At 50.0% G+C, this 16,604-nt stretch overlaps 1 protein-coding gene across 4 annotated transcripts in view; it reads right to left on the reverse strand.

Moving 5' to 3' along the window:
- Positions 1–1,479: 1,479 nt before the first annotated feature.
- The window catches only part of HOMER3 (homer scaffold protein 3), a 36,001-nt gene continuing 20,876 nt past the window's right edge, over positions 1,480–16,604 (reverse strand). For 2 of the 4 annotated variants that reach the window (XM_083594811.1, XM_083594813.1), the window contains 5 exons: positions 16,466–16,587; positions 16,055–16,211; positions 8,715–8,822; positions 6,155–6,235; positions 1,480–4,598 (listed from right to left, as the gene is read on the reverse strand). In XM_083594811.1, coding sequence (XP_083450937.1) covers positions 4,410–4,598; positions 6,155–6,235; positions 8,715–8,822; positions 16,055–16,211; positions 16,466–16,587 — 657 coding nt within the window. In that variant the 3' untranslated portion in view covers positions 1,480–4,409. The remainder of the gene's footprint in view (positions 4,599–6,154; positions 6,236–8,714; positions 8,823–16,054; positions 16,212–16,465; positions 16,588–16,604) is intronic. The other 2 variants (XM_083594814.1, XM_083594812.1) reach the window with 1 other exon arrangement.

Here is a 16,604-nt window from a genome sequence, read left to right on the forward strand (position 1 = left end):
TAGGGGGCGCAAATTACTTGCCTTGCCCCGGGTGCTGACAACCCACGCTACACCACTGGAGGTAGGCTAGGCTGAGAGAGGCAGTGACTAGCTCCCAAGATCGCCCCGTGAGCTTGCTGGCCAAGAGGGGACTTGAACTCAGGTCTTAGTCTCACACTGCAGCCACCACACCACACACGCACTTGGGTCCTGGGCACAAATGGTGGCAAAACTGGGCATCAAAGCATCTCTTCGCTTTCAAAAGCACAGCTGTGGGGGAGGGAGATGATTCATGGGGCGCAAGGGAAAAGGAAAGGCATTCCTGGAAAGGCCAGACCCCCCCCTTTGTAGCCTTTCTCCCTTCATTTTGCTAAAATGGAGCCACCTGACCAGGCTACACCCCTGAGCACAAGGGAAGTCCCTGTCCCACTCTATTCTGCCTTGGTCAGACCACACCTGGAACAGCGTGTCCAGTTCTGGGCACCACAACTGAAGGATGTTGACAAGCGAGAACAGGGGTAGTCAACCTTTTTATACCTACCGCCCACTAATGCATCTTTCTTGATGGTAAAATTTCCTTACTGCCCGCCAGTGCTTGATGGAAGGATTCAGCTTGTGCCGCAGAACCCCCTAAGCCAGAATGTGTGCAGAGGGCGGCAAATGAGATGATCAAGGGTCTGGAAACTAAGCTTTATGAGGAACGGTTGAAGGAGCTGGGGAAGTTTAACCTGAAAAAGAGGAGACTGAGAGGAGATAGAAGAGCCATCTTCAAATATCTCAAGGGCTGCCACTGGAAGAAGGAACAAGCTTGTTTTCTCCTGCTCTGGTGGGTAGGACTCGAACCCATAGCTTCAAGTTACAAGAAAGGAGATTCCAACTAAACATCAGGAAGAACTTTCTGACAGTGAGAGCTGTTTGACAGTGGAACAGACTCCCACGAGAGGTGATGAGCTCTCCTTCCTTGGAGGTTTTTAAGCAGAGGTTGGATGGCCATCTGTCAGGGATGCTTTTGTCGAGATTCCTGCATTGCAGGGGGTTGGACTAGATGACCCTCGGGGGTCCCTTCCAAGTCTACGATTCCATGACCTCAGAAGTTGGTGGACTCTCCTTCATTGGAGGTTTTCAAACAGAAGTTGGATGGACATCCATCCATCAGGGTTTATTTAGCTCCTCCGTTTCCCGGCAACTGGGACTCAGAAGCATGGATGCCTCCAGCCACGGAGGCACAGCCTGGGAAACTGCCCTCTCCCTCCATGGCAGAGTGGCGGAAAAAGAAAGCATCCAGAAAGATCTTGCACTATTTTGTGATTGAGCTTTGAAACGGATGCCGGCTGGAACCTGGTCAACATGTGCGTTCAGCAGCCCAGGAGTGGGTGGCCGCGAGATCAAGAGCAGCCTGGTTGATTTGGCTGACGCTGCCAAGCCCCATTCACAATTAAGTTCCCAATTAAAGGGGAGGGAAAGAGAAAGGCAAGGGGAGAGAAACACCCAGGGTCGTAGTTCCACCATTGCTTTGTCTTATTGAACACCTCCAGTAAAACCCGACAATCATCAGGTCACTTATACACAGCTGACAATCCACAGGTTTGCTTGAATACATTCTTTCTGCGACACGGGGACATTCTGAATTTGTCACCAGGCTAAAACTCTTGTCTACTTAGTCTTAGAGAGACACAACAATAATCTGCTTTGGCTAAATACGGAGGGGTTGTAGCCCCACTCTTAAATAATTCCAGCTCAACCCCCACCCACCCATCCTCCCCTTCAGCATCACCTGGTTTCTAGAGCTTTCACTGGGCATTGCCCAAATCTGTCCAAGCTTTCGTCTTCATGCAACAAATAACCAGATTTGCAAAACCAATTAGGGCCATGTTTTCGTTTTGTTTCGGGGGGGGGGGGAGGTTTAGAACTTCAAGAAAGGCGCAGGTTTGTGGGAAATAGCCCTGTCGCTGTACAACAGGCATGGGAAGACAAATGGAGCTTCCAGTCTTAGAGGCAGCGTACCTGGATGCTCAGAGAAAACAAGCAAGCCTCAAGGGCCTGTATCTGAGCCTCCCAGAAGCACGGTCTCTTCTTGGGTTCTTCAAAGTCAGGAGGACTAGAACCTTAAATGAGTGGAGCTTTCAAATTCGCCAAATTCCACATGGGGTGTGTGTATCAGTCTGCCTGGTGAAGGCAGCTGCATGGCAAGTTCCCAGGCCATTGTTCCAACTTTTCCTCTCCTTTTTAACCACTAAAATAAAATAGGAGAAGCAAAACTGGCGCAGAGCTTTGACTAACCCTGGGCACATTAATTTTGTACGTCTTGGATGCGCTAGACCAGCATTAGCCCCCTCCCCTCCAAATTCCATGTGTTCAACCTGACTGGACACGCAGGTAATGGGGCAGCCCCCTAGCTTAGCAGGTGCAAGGCAAGGGCAGCTTGGCACAAGCCCAGCTGTGCCCACTGCTGCGGCTGCCACTTCATTCTGCCCCATGGCAAGGAAGGGCCCGGCAGAAAGAGAGGGCTTTGGCTGTAGAGCGCTGATTTGTTCCTTCCTTCCAGCCGCAGCTCAAATGCGAGGCAAACTGCTCAAACATTCTTCTCTTCTGTAGATCCATTTCCCAGTGGATCACACCAGGACAACCCATCAGCTGACTGGTGCAGAGAGAGCGCCTTCAAAGGCGCTTGCCGTAACTGTGGATTGGCAGGTACAGCAAGCGTCTCTGAAGTCTGGGTGTGGTTCAAACCTAATGGAGACATGCAAATTGAAAATTGCAATGGAGCAGGCTGGCACTGCCATCGTCAGGTGAGCAGCAGGTGGGCACAGGTTGGGGAACCACATTGTAGCACTGTGGACCATATGAACGTACCAGACCCTGCAATCATTCTCTGAGGCCTCTCTCCCTGTGCCTCCTCAAGAGGTCCGGAGGGTGGCAATACAAGAAGAGGGCCTTTTCTGCAGTGGCTCCCTGCTTGTGGGATGCTCTCCGCAAGAAGGTTTGCCTGGCACCTTCATTATACACCTTTAGGTCCCAGGTGAAAACATTCGTCTTCAACCAGGTCTTTAGCTGATTGACATCCAATGCCCTTTTAAAATGTGTTGGGGAGCAGGGTTTTTTAAATGAATTTTGTGTTTTTATCTTGTGTTTTTATCTTGTGAACCGCCCTGAAACCTGCGGGTATATAGGGCAGCATACAAATTTAACCAATAACCAGTGCTCTTCCCCCCCACGAGGTACTCCTGGGTACGCAGTACCGGCACTTGTTTTCTTAGAAGAAAAGCACTGGTTAAAAACGTGGCACTTAGTGTAACAACTTCATAGTGAGTACCGGCACCTTTTTTTCTAGAAGAAAAGCACTGCAAATAATAATAATAATATTTTCGGTTCGTGGGCCAGAGGTCCCATCACCTTTGGGCTAGCAAAGCAGGCGAGGACCTACGTTCCTGCCAATGGGTCACACCCCCTGCCTGACTTCTTGGAATACTCCTTGAGCAAGCTGCACTTCCTTCTCAAACCAGGAGAGGGTCAGGTTCTTGGTTTCACACAATATTTGCAGAACTGGGCAACCTGCCAGATTGGCAGCTGGCTTGGCTTGCCGCCCCTCTCCCACCGGCCCCCTGGAAATAGCCTTTTCCCCTCTGACATTAGCACCCACCCCACTCCCCCCCCCCCTGCACACATCCCAGTTTCCCCTGCCAGCTTTCCCAAGCTGAATATTCATTCCCACATTCGCATTACCCCACTAAGACAAAGTCACTGCTCGCTTTGGAAAGAAAACCAAACGTACAATGGAAGGAGGGTGTTGTTGGGAGGAGAGTGGGGGGCGGAGAGAAGAAAATAGCCCCATTTACTTCCAGGAAGAGAGTCAAGGTTCCCTCTGGGGGGGTTTTTTGAGGGGGAAGTCTCTGATAATCTATAAAAAGCAAGCTTGTTAAAAAGACTCAGCTAGGAGGATTACAAGAAAGGTTTTTGAATCAGCCGCTGGTTCTGGTAAGGCTGGTGGGGGGGGGGGGAGAAGAGTTCTCTATCAAAAACCTACTGGATCAGGGAAGGGGGGGACCACCACAGTAACTTGGCTAGAAAAAGGATAACTGGGTCTGTAGAAATGGAAGCATCCGAAAGGGAACTAAGGCCAGGAAAAAGAAGCCTGAAGGTGTCAGCCAGGATAGCTCAGCTGGTTAGAGCCTGGTGCTGAGAACACCAAGGTTGCAGGTTCGATCCCCTTATGGGACAGGTGCATATTCCTGCATTGCAGGGGGTTGGACTAGATGATCCTCAGGCTCCCTTCCAACTCTACGATTCTATGATGTCCAGCATCCTCTTGGAGGGGCATTTCTGGAGGACCAAAAATGTGCCCCACCAGCTACCCACTTCAGAGCCACGTCGCCTGTCCGCTTCCGCCAGGAGGGGAACCATCGGGGCAACCTCCCCACCTCCGGCCGGGCTCAGTTGCTCTCCACCAGCTTGGCCAAGTCCTGCCGCAGCTCGCTCAGCTCAAAGATCTTCATGTCCATGATTTCCGCCACCTTGGCCACTTCGTGGTACATCTTCTCCCGCTCAGAAAGCGTCTCCGACAGAGACTGCTCAGCCAGGCGAAGGCGCCGCTCCAAGTCTGTGTTGCGCCTCTCCAAGTCCTGGCGAGAAAAAGGGGGAGAGGAGAATGACCTCAGGGTCCCTGTGGTCATGAGGGACCCTCCTGCTGGCCGCCCCAGGACCACTGCCCCCCAGGGAAGAGCACCTGGGTTGCACACAGACCATCTCTCAGTTAGTTCCCCAGAAATGTTCAAACCATGTTTCTTTTGCAGGGGGTCTTGTGTGAGTGCCTGGAGGTGGTTGGAGGATGGATGGCTGAAAGGGATTGAGGCTGAATCCTGACAAGACAGAAGTGCTATTTCAGGGTGACAGGGGGCGGGTGGGTGTGGTCCTGAATGGGGTCAGTGTGAAGGACCAGGTCTGCAGCCTGGGGGTGATTTTGGATCATGGAGGCGCAGGTCAATTCTGTGTCCAGGGCAGCTGTCTACCAGCTCCATCTGGTACGCAGGCTGAGACCCTCCATGCCCTCAGACTGTCTGGCCAGAGTGGTGCATGCTCTGGTTATCTCCCGCTTGGACTACTGCAATACGCTCTACGTGGGGCTACCTTTGAAGGTGACTCGGAAACTACAACTTATCCAGAATGTGGCAGCTAGACTGGTGACTGGGAGCAGCTGCCGAGACCACAAAACACCAGTCCTGAAAGACCTACATTGGCTCCCAGTACTTTTCCAAGCTAGGGACGCAGGTGGCGCTGTGGTCTAAACCACAGAGCCTAGGACTTGCTGATCGGAAGGTCAGAGGTTCGAATCCCCACGACAGGGTGAGCTCCCATTGCTCGGTCCCTGCTCCTGCCCACCTAGCAGTTTGAAAGCACGTCAAAGTGCAAGTAGCTCCAGCGGGAAGGTAAACGGTGTTTCCGTGCGCTGCTCTGGTTCGCCAGAAGCGGCTTAGTCATGCTGGCCACATGACCCGGAAGCTGTATGCGGACAAACACCGGCTCCCTCGGCCAGTAAAGCGAGATGATCACCACAACCCCAGAGTCGTCTGTGACTGGACCTAACAATCAGGGATCCCTTTACCTTTACCTTTACTTTTCCAAGCACAATTCAAAGTGTTGGTGCTGACCTTCAAAGCCCTAAATAGGCTCGGGCTAGTATGCCCGAAGGAGCGTTTCCACCCCACATCATCCAGCCCAGACACAGAGGCCCAGCTCCAAGGGTCTTCTGGTGGTTCCCTCCCTGCGAGAAATGAGGTTACAGGGAACCAGGCAGAGGGCCTTCTCGGTGGTGGCACCTGCCCTGTGGAACGCCCTCCCATCAGATGTCAAGGAGATAAAGAACTATACAAGCTTTAGAAGACATCTGAAGGCATCCCTGTATAGGGGAGTATTTAATGTTTTGATGTTTCATTATGTTTTTATGTGTCTTGGAAGCCACCCAGAGTGGCTGGGGCAACCCAGTTAGGAAGGTGGGGTACAAATAATAAAACAATGGTTGTTACAGGAATTGGCAGGCAGGCCTAAGTCACTTAGGGGGTGGCAAAGCAATGTTTTTAATCGGGAGCAAATGGGGTTGGGGGAAAGTTGGTACTTCTGCTCAGGGGGATTTGGCCGAGTCACCATTGCACCCTAATCCCCCCCTCCTGCCCCCCATTACCTGCACCTTCTGGCGGGTGTCCTCACACTCTTCATCCGTCTCCCAGCTTCCTCCTTTCTGCCCCTTTAGCTGCCGTAGTTCCTGGTCGTTTAAAAAAACACACAAACAGGAATGGAAGAACGTTCCTTTTGGCCCTTCCTAGTCTGCAATGCTATGATTCTATGAAACAAAAAAGAGAACTATACCTTTAAAGAGCACGCCCCCCCCACAATCCTGGGAACTGTAGTTTACTGCGAACAAAACAACACCCCAACACCATTAGCAAACTACAGTTCCCAGGATTCTCTGGGCAAGGGGAGTCACAAGCTTTACATGTGATATGTTTGGAGGCCCTCCCAGTGTCCCTATTTTCCAGGGACAGTCCCAGATTTACAAAAGCTGTCCCAGTTTCTGATTTGATACTGGAACATCCCGCTTTTCCTTAGAACGTCCCTCTTTTCAGTGGAGAAATATTGGACTGCTATGCAACCCCCAAGCCAAGGAGATAAGTAAGTATACACCTTCAGAAGACATCCAAAGGCAGCCCTGGATAGGGAATTTTTTTTTAATGTTTCATGTTTTCTTGTGCTTTTATATATGTTGGAAGCTGCCTAGAGTGGCTGGGGCAACCTAGTCACATGGGCAGGGTGTTGTTGTTGAATAGGACATCCTTCTTTTCATCGGGGAGATGTTGGAGGATATGTGTCCACAGCCTTGGGCAGACAGCCCTCCCCCCAACCCCATTATTTGTTTTGCAAAACGTGGTTTGGTTGCAGCTTTCAAAACTACAGCGGACTCGGGTTGCGAACGTTCGCAACCCACAGCGGCGCGTCTGAGCACGTGCGGGTTGCGATTCGGCGCTTCTGCACAATGAGCCAACTCAGAGGGCCAATGCCAGGAGCACAGAGGCAATTAATGCACCTGCCCCTCTGGATAGTCACATTTCTGCATGCAATAACCTATTTTCCCTAATTTAACCCCCATTGTGTGTTATTTTGACCATGTCATTTTAGGAATACTTGATGCCAGTGCTTTTTTTTCTAGAAAAAGAGGTGCAGGAACTCCCCCCTTTTTTTTGATGGACAACCCCAATTTCTCCCCAATGCCTACTCATAAGTTTGATGTATTGGCATAATAAGAATATACACATCTGTATATTAATGTATGGTAATGTAACAGTGTTTTTTCTTTGTCGTTCACATTCTTTTTTCCTCACTCTCTCTTTTTCATAAATGAAATTCTTCGAATAAAATATTAACCTAGTCTCAAATCCCGGGGCTCTGCACATGCTCAGAGGAGCTCTCGCTCCTTCATTTACATCCACAGGGCTGAACCACAGCACTGCCCGGGGGACACCTCAGACAAATAAAACACCTCAGACAAATAAAACACATTTGCACCTTTGTTGCAAATTGCAACAAAGCCCCCCCCCCCCCCCCCCGATCCTGAGAGGCTGCAGCTTTGCCCACTCCCTCTTTACAGAAATGCTAATTCTTAGAGCTATGAGTCGTGGGGGAGGGCATGGAGAAGAGAGCACAGAGCCTCTTCTCACCACTGCACGAGTTTCTGCCTTGCGCAGCATTCTCGGAAAGGCGGATCTGCGTCTAGAGCAGGCGCCTGCCCTGTAATTAAACCTCTGCTTTAAACTGTTAATTTAATTGGCGCCCCAGCAAGAGCAGAGGTGGAGTGTGGGCTCCTGGCAGCTGCTGGTGTGGAAAGGAGAGGGATGGAGGAGGGAGCAGGGCTGGCAGGGCCAGGAGGGATGGGGGAACTCCAGCTAAGCTGTCGTGGGGGTGTGTGAAAGAGAGGGGGGTGTTGGTTTGTTGGGGCAACAGGGGCAGCCCTGTGCCCAGTCAAGAGGGAGTGTGCAAAAGGGTTGTGAGAGACTGTCCTGATGTCTCATCCAACCATGAGACACGGTGGCTCTCATAAGGCGTGTCACCACCCTGGTGTGGCAGGAATATTCCAGGACAGCTAAGAGGCATTTAAACATTTCTGTGTAATATAGCAGAGCATCAACGTTTGCTTATTTTTATTTGCAGAATGTGGGAAGATATCTTTTCAAAATGAGAGTAAGGTACCAAGATCCGGAATCGGCATGACAAACTGTTTCAAAAGGACTGGAGCAAATTTATATTGTATATGAAAGAAAATTGTAAACATTTGAAAATGTTTGTAGGTTTGAGTTGAAATGTTTCATAATGAGAAAATAAGCTGATTTACATATAAGGAGGTGAATGTCAAAAGAAGATATAAGGTAAAAAAGTGGCTATAAAATTGCGAAGAATTTGTAAAAGATGTTTGGAAGTCAGAAAGTGGAAGGGAAAGAGGTCGATGCTTTGTTTGAGCAAGTTCTGGATTTATGTAATGAAAATGTAATGAAATATGGAAAACTCAATAAAAATTATGTTAAAAAAGAAAAAGAGAGAGTAAGGTACCAAGAACAAATATGAGAGATCTGAATACAGCAAGGCTTCTTTGTGTTGATGAAAATTTATGGGAAAAGCCATGGCAGAAAACCACTGTCTGATATCGTAAGCTTTGCCTCTGAGCCACCAGGAGGGCGACAGCGGCCCCTCACCTCGTCCCTGGCTTTCACCAACCGCTCCAGTTCTTCCAGGGCTGGGCTGGACTCCTCCTTGGCCTCCCCTGAGGATTCGTGGCCTCTCTGGGCTTCCAGCTCTGCCACCTGAGGAAGAGGATGAGAGAACGGACAGGTTGAGGGGCAGAAGAGACGAAGGACAGCACCCCAGCTCCCCAAGGCCCGGTGCCAGCAGGGTGGGGAGCCAGATGCCGCAGAGCCCTCCGTCGCACCTGAGGGCAGGAGCCTGGCTTAGGGGGTGTGGGGCAGGGCTGGGTGCCCCACACACGGGGCTCCACCTCTCCTCCATACAGGATTCTGCCAGGCCCTCCTGGCACCTTCCCTGACATCTTTTTTAAAAATAATAATTTCTATTCACTCTTCAAAAGTTCAACATATATACTTCAATACATAATAAGTTGGTCTTTTCCAGACCTCCCGGCCCATTTTCCGTGGTGTTTTACTCCCCCCCCCCACTGCACAATGCCTTCAATGTCTTATACCAATAACTCATCAATGCTGTTCTCTCAAATTCATTCCGTTGCTCATATTTCCAATCCAGCTCGCGAGTTCACCAAACTATACTATTTCCCTAAATAGTCTGAAAAGGACGTCCATTCTTCCAAGAAAACTGTCATTGTCAGAGTCTCTTACTTTGGCTGTCAACTTTACCAATTCCACGTAGTTCGTCACCTTATTCATTCTTCTTTGGTGGGAAGTTCTGCCTCCTTCCATTTTTGTGCAGAGAGAATCCTAGCTGCTGGTGTTACATACATAAAGAACCTAATCATCTGTTTTTGAACTTCTGTCCCTATAATTCCCAAGAAAAAGGCTTCTGGTGGGGTGGGGGGGTGTTTAATCACTTGAAACATCTTTTTTATCTCGTTATACATCATTTCCCGCAAAGCCCTCACTTCCTCACAAATGGTGGAGAAAAGACCCACCTGCCTGTTTACACTTTCAGCAGTTATGCCTTCCCCATCATCCTTTTTTGTGCTAGGCAAAAACTTCTTTGATGGACTAGTAGGGTGATTGTCTGTAAGGCATAAGCAGGGCAAGCACCTTTGGCCCCCGGGGTGTGATTGGACTACAACTCCCATCAGCCATGACTGCTAAGCTTGCTGGGAGATGTAGTTCAGCAACATCCAGAAGGTCAGAAGTTCACCAGCCCCGCCGTAAATTGTAAAACTTGTCGCGGTTGGGGGTGTTTGGTGGTTTCCCCCCCTTCTGTAATAATACTTTATTCTTTTTTCCATATAGAAAGTTACATTTGTTACTCAACAATTATATTCCAATTCAACCAAACTAGTGACTTCCCACTCACCCAACATCAATGTTTATAACTCAAATTACATATATTGCATTTTAAGTTTCCGTCTTATCTAATTTCATCCTCTCTAACATGTTCTTTAATATGTTCTGTTGTTTTTTTTGTACTTCAAACCCCACAGGGGTCTTTGCATATGGGAAATAACTTTTAGATAGACTAGAAAAAGTTTCCAGTCTTCTTTAAACGGTTCTAAATTTGTATCTTTTATCAGTGCTGTCAATTTTGCCATCTCTGCATATTCCACTGTTTTCATCTGCCATTCTCCCTTTGAGGGTGTTCACTCCTCCTTCCTTTTCTGTGCACAGAGAATCGCTGTCCCTGCAGCTGAGGCTTCCTTTGGGATTTTGCTGTCTAGGATCCCCAGGAGGAAGGATTCTGGCCTCTTGGAAAAATCACTTTAATATGTTTTTGATTTCATTATATATCATATCCCAAAAGGTCGTTGCTGCAGGTGAATGGCGCACAATTGAGAAGACCCATAATCGAGAAGATCCATTTATGGGTGCTAAATTCCAGCCTCGCTCAGGGCACCACCATATCCCCAAAGATTACCAGGCAGAGCTCAGCCATCATGTCTAGCAGCCATCAATCGCCTTTGATCAATTATAGCCAATTTGTGGGGGTCTTACGCAACCAAAGCCGTCTTCCGAAAGACAAGGCCTTTTGCCGATCAGGAGAGCGTACGCATTGGAGCAGCAATATTGAGCTAGATGGGGGGGCCGTTGGCCTGGCTCCAAGACAGCTGCCCATGTTCCTGAGACGGAAGCCATGCTTCGATGCGCCCTTTCTCCCAGCACAAAGGAGGCGACCTCGCGTGTCCTCCCTCCTCCTCCTCCTGGCCCTCCTCGCAAAGCCAGGCCAGCTGATGCAAAAGCGTCCAGCCACAGGGCCAGATCCTCAGGCCTGAGCTGTTGGAAGCTGTGCCGGCTTTTTCCCTAGGCAAACCCCCCCACAACAACAACCCATCAGAGAGGTAGCCAGGCACCGCCTCTCTTCCGAATGCCGCTGCCTGCAGAACGGGGTCGGCTGGAGAGAGAGGGAATGTCAATTATTCATCAAGATGGAGGGTTACATTTTTAGAAGTGCATTCTTCAAGCCTGCAGCTGCTGCTTTGGAAAGCAGGGGGGGGGGGGGAGTCTGGCGGGACGAGCCTTGGGAGAGAGCGAGATCCCAGGGACAAATCTGGAACCTCAGACGTTTGAGGAAAGGAAGATTCTAGCCCTCCTGGCTATGGAGACAAGCAGAAGGAGGCAAGGGCGATATTGCAGGATCAGAAGAAAACAGCATGATTCTGACATTTCGGTTCATGGGGTTCTGTTTGGGGGTTCATGTCCTGTTTGGGGGCTGCCCTGTGGGGCAGTTGGCCAGCCACTGTGAGAACAGGATGCTGGGCTTAGCTGGGCCCCCTTGGCCGGATCCAGCCCCCAGACACTTCTGACATTCCACATACCCAGTAGGTCGCTGTGTTCTGCATGAAGGTTTCTCTTTCAAGGCCCCAAAATGTTAGACGCAGTAACTCAGAGCAGGGCTTTTAGTGTGGCCTGTTTTTTTCCCGAGGGGTGTTTGGGCTTTCCCAAATTTGTTTCTCACAAATTTGTTTCCGTTCCATATTACGGTTGTGCTTTTAGCCTTGCAAAAGGCTTCCGGGTTTCGAAATACGACTCCCAAAACCTCCAGCATGCAAAAAACAAATAATAAACACAATAAGATCCACTGCAAATGTTAACTCCTCCCTCCCCCCTGCTAAATACTGAAGTGAAATTTAAAAAACACACATCAATCCAAGAGTGGCGTTACAACCGATGTGCTGGAATTGATGTGCTGGAGTCATTCAGGCGACTGAGTCTGCTCAGAGTATGACTAACGCAGGAGAGATCACCTTGATATTTCCTGAAAGCGAAGCCTCCTTACAGAGAATTGCCTTCAGAATCCACCACTTCCCTCCCCACCAGCAAAGGAATTTCAGCTCCAGTGTCTCCATTTAAGTTGATTTATTTAAAACGCTGACAGCTCACCTTTCCCTGTTTGAGGCGCTTGCAGGCAAAACTGGGGTTGTCATATTTCAAAAAGTAAAAACCAGAACACCCCAAAAGTTGTTGAGTTGTTTTTTACGAAAACACACACACACAAAAACCCCACACGATTTTTCGATTGACTTGCCTAAGATCCAGGACAAAGCGCAAACTTTTGGAAATTCCCCTCGGATGTCAATTCCACCTTTGACATCCCAGTAATGTCTGGGGAAATCCAGGCATATGGCAGCCCTAACAAAATTCAGTTTTTTATGGTTAACATTTCGAAAGAGGGAGAAGGAATGTGTGTGTGTGTTTGTGTGTGTATCAGAGGCAAAAAGAGGGGTGGGGAACAAACTCCCTTCCTCCCCCCCCCCAGAAATGAGCGCAGAGCCCGTGCTTTCCACAAATAAGGTCCTGAGTTCAGTTCCCATCATCTCCAGGTGGGGCAGGGAAGGCCTAAGACCAGGCAGAGATGCTGCCACGAATGCAGAGCGCAGTGAGCTGGGGGGGGGGGTCACTGGGTTTGACAGCACAAGGCTCCTAGTTCAATTAGCCCCTTAGCCAGAAGCTTGAGGGCTAGATCCTTGGTTTATTTCAACAAACCGTGCCAAAGTTTGGTGGCAGGACATTGCCTTGGCTGCAGAAGGTTCAGGCCCCCCCGGCATCTCCAGGTAGGGCTGGAAGAGGCTCCTGGAACCCTGGAGAACAGCTGCCAGTCAGTGCAGGTAATACTGTGCTAGATGGACGAGTGGCCTGGCTCAGATTCCCCAGTTCCTGTAGGATGAGATACTCAAATCATGCGCTCACTGAATCCACTGTAAAGGGTTTTCCAGAGAATTGAAGGAACCCTGAGGATAATCTGGTCCAGTGTTTCCCAAAGTGGGGGATACTGTGGGGTGCGGGAACAATCCGGGGGGGCGGGGGCGGTAGCAGCCTCAGGTGCAACTGGGGGGGGTGAGTAAAAATTAATAAATTGATAGCAGTGCAACAGGTTCATCTGTCTCATTAGGATTATTTTTAATATTATCCTTCACTATCTTAATTTTCTGTATGTAATGCGAATGTTACTATGGCTGATTTTAATAAATAATTTTATAATTTCAAGGTGTCATATTTACAACATCATCTTTCTTCACTATGTCGTAGGGCATAGGCAGAAATACAGGTAAATAAAAGAACGCAAATTTGTCACTGCATCTTTCGGCTTGTTTGCTTAAAGAAGGTAGCTTTCCAGGAGGCGCTGAGTTTTGCTGCTTTTTTCCTGAAAAGGGGGCAGTAGGCCAAATAAATATGGGAACCTCTGATTCTTGTCCAACCCCCTGCAAGGCAGGAATGTGCTGCTGTCCCACACGGGAATCGAACCTGCAGCTCTGCTCTAACCAATGGAGCTATGCATGCGCTGATAATGGCCAAAAAGAGAGGTGGGAGGGTGAGAGAAAGAGACACGGCATGGTGTATTTCCCAGTCCCCGTCCTCCACCCCCCGCCGGCAAAAAAGAGTTGTACCAGTCAGGGTGGGGCAGTGACCTCTCCTTTGTCTGCAGAGACTGAAGTGGCCGGGGGGGGGGCTTGACAAGAGGTGGCTGCGCTCTCTCTCTCTCTCTCTCCCCAGCCGCTTCCCCCCCCCCCAACCTGATGACCTTGGGCGGGAGCTAATATTAGCAAGCAAGGAGCGTCTTTCGCCACGCCATGCAATGAAGCCAGGGACGTGCACAGCGGCGACCTCTGGGAGAGGAATTACACGCATGCCTCTCTCTCTCTCCTGCCACATGAAAATACTTCCCCAGAGATGAGCGGCGGATCTGGTGCCGATTCCCCCAAGCCCTGAGTGTCTGGGGCGTATCCTGATTAAACTATCCTCTGCGGGGACCTATCCCCAAAGAGTCAGCTTCTGCTGGGAAATGGGGGCGGATTCTGCCAGAGCTCTATGTGCAGAGCGATCGGGTGAGTTGCTCAAAGAGGGAGATGCCCAAACTAAAGTCTCCTGCTGGCTGCTAAAAATGTTTAAAGCCCTATATGATATATATGGGGGGAGAGAACCCAGGCGGCACCAACAACACATTCCAGTCCGGCCACCACAGCACAAGGTGAGGTTAGAGACCACCCTTTGCACCCCAGTCGTGATCCGGTTGGTCAAAACAACACAAACCAGCAACATTAAGATCACAGACCATGCACCGGTAGAATCATAGAATGGCAGAACTGGAAGGGACCACGAGGGTCATCTAGTCCTACCCCCTGCAATGCAGGAGTATTTTGCCCAACGTGGGGCTCAAACCCACAACCCTGAGATTAAGAGTCCCGTGCTCTGAGAACTGAGTTATCCCACAGAAGTCAACCTCAAACTAGAAGAGGAAATACAAAGTGCCCCATCGTGATCTTTCAGCCCCATATTGACAACAAATGAAACAAGAGAGAGTCTCTTGAAGACCCTCCAAAACTACTTTGTGGAGACTGAGTTGCTGATCAGGGCTTGCGCACCTCCCTTCCCTCAGCCTCCGCTGGGCAGTGAGCAGTTCTGTCCTGTCCCTCTTCTAGGGGTCTTTGTTAGCACCCAATTGCCCTAAATGCAGAGATGCTGCAGAACCACCTGACCTCAGAGGAGGCTGTCTTTTTTGGGGGGTGAGGGATTAGAGAGGTACTTATCTACCACCCCTGTGCAGCCAGCGTCTCCTGGGCCCACAGAGGCTGCATGGTCAAAGTCCAGAGGCTTCCACCCTGAAGACCATATAGCACTGGTCCTAAAGGATCTACATCGGCTCCCAGTATGTTTCTGAGCACAATCCAAAGTGTTGGTGCTGACCTTTAAAGCCCTAAACTGCCTCGGCCCAGTATACCGGAAGGAGCATCTCCTCCCCCACTGTTCAGCCCAGACACAGAGGTCCATCTCCGAGTGCCTTCTGGTGGTTCCCTCCCTGCGAGAAGTGAGGATACAGGGAACCAGGCAGAGGGCCTTCTCAGTGGTGGCACCCGCCCTGTGGAACACCCTCCCAGCAGATGTCAAGGAGATAAAAAACTATACAGACTTTAGAAGACATCTGAAAGCAGCCGTGTATCGGGAAGCTTTTTAATGTTTGATGTTATATGATATTTTTATATCTGTTGGAAGCCACCCAGAGTGGCTGGGGCAACCCAGCCATTTGGGTGGGGTATAAATAATAAAATTATTATTATTATTATTACTACTACAGTGGTGCCCCGCAAGACGAATGCCTCGCAAAACGAAAAACGCGCAAGGCGAAAGGGTTTTTCGGTTGTTGCGTCGCTTCGCAAGACGATTTTCCCTATGGGCTTGCTTCGCAAGACGAAAACGTCTTGCGAGTTTGTTCGCTTTTTTCCTAAAGCCGCTTGAAGAGGCGCAGTTGCGACGGACCGTGCTTCGCAAGACGAAAAACATCGCAAGACGAAAAGACTCGCGGAACGAATTAATTTCGTCTTGCGAGGCACCACTATACTACTACTATTGACAGCAAAACCACAGCCTCTCTTACTCCCATTGAATCAATGCCTATTGGTGTCACAGAACTGTAGAGTTGGAAGGGAACCCAAGAGTCATCTAGTCCAACCCCTTGCAGGAATCCTGCCCAGAGCCGTCGCTGGATGGGCTCGAACCACGAACCTTCTGGTTAACAGCCAGGAATGGCTTATGAAATGAATGGACTCTGCTGAAAAGGCAAAACTGACTGCCAAATTAAGAGGACATAATGACGAAGTGTCTAAGGAAGAATGGAGACCACAGGTGGATTACCTATCCAATTATCCCCCATATATGAAGTCACCGCAGGCAGGATTTGAAATATAAGCAGCGGAATAATGGAAGATTAAGCAAAACTCCCGCCTTGAAACTTCCCTTGTACCACCAAGACCATCACCTGGAGCAGAATGTCATGGCGCCCTGAGATCAGGACAGTGGTGAAGTGCGTTGCAAAGATGGTGGCCGCCTCGGTCAGCCAGGCTCCCACACCAAAGGACCCTCCCCAAAGGCCGCCCCCTCACCCGTTGCCGCAGGGTCTCCGTCTCCTCCTGGTAGGCTGCCAGCTGCTTCTTCCACTGCTCCACGTTGGCATTGGCCTCGTTCAATGCGGCCACAAGCTTGTTGTTGTTGTCTTGCAGCGTGAAGAACTCTGCCTCCCACTGGACTTCGCAGACAGAGCTGGGAAGGAGACAGAGAGGGTCAGCGGTGGATGCCAACGGCCACAGAGTTGGAAGGGACCCCGAGGGCCATCTAGTCCAACCCCCTGCAAGGCAGGAATATTCTGCCCAAGATGCAGCTCAAACCCACGACCCTGAGAGTCTTGCGCTTTGCCAACTGAGCTATCCCAGCTGCTGGGGAGTAAGTGAGATTTGAACAGGAATAAAATAGCCACCGTTCGGGTGCCCCTTCCCCACCTCCGTCGCCCTCCTCACCCTTCGGAGAGCATTTTCTTGATCCTCTCCCTCTCCGTCGTCATCTCCATGTCAGCGCTCTGGCTGCGGAAGAGCTTGTCGTCTCCAGGTCCATTGGAACTGATGATGGGGCTGGGGAGGATCTGTGGGGCAGGAGAGC

The sequence above is a fragment of the Podarcis filfolensis genome, assembly GCF_964270895.1.
Source record: "Podarcis filfolensis genome assembly, chromosome: 18".
NCBI lineage: Eukaryota > Metazoa > Chordata > Lepidosauria > Squamata > Lacertidae > Podarcis > Podarcis filfolensis.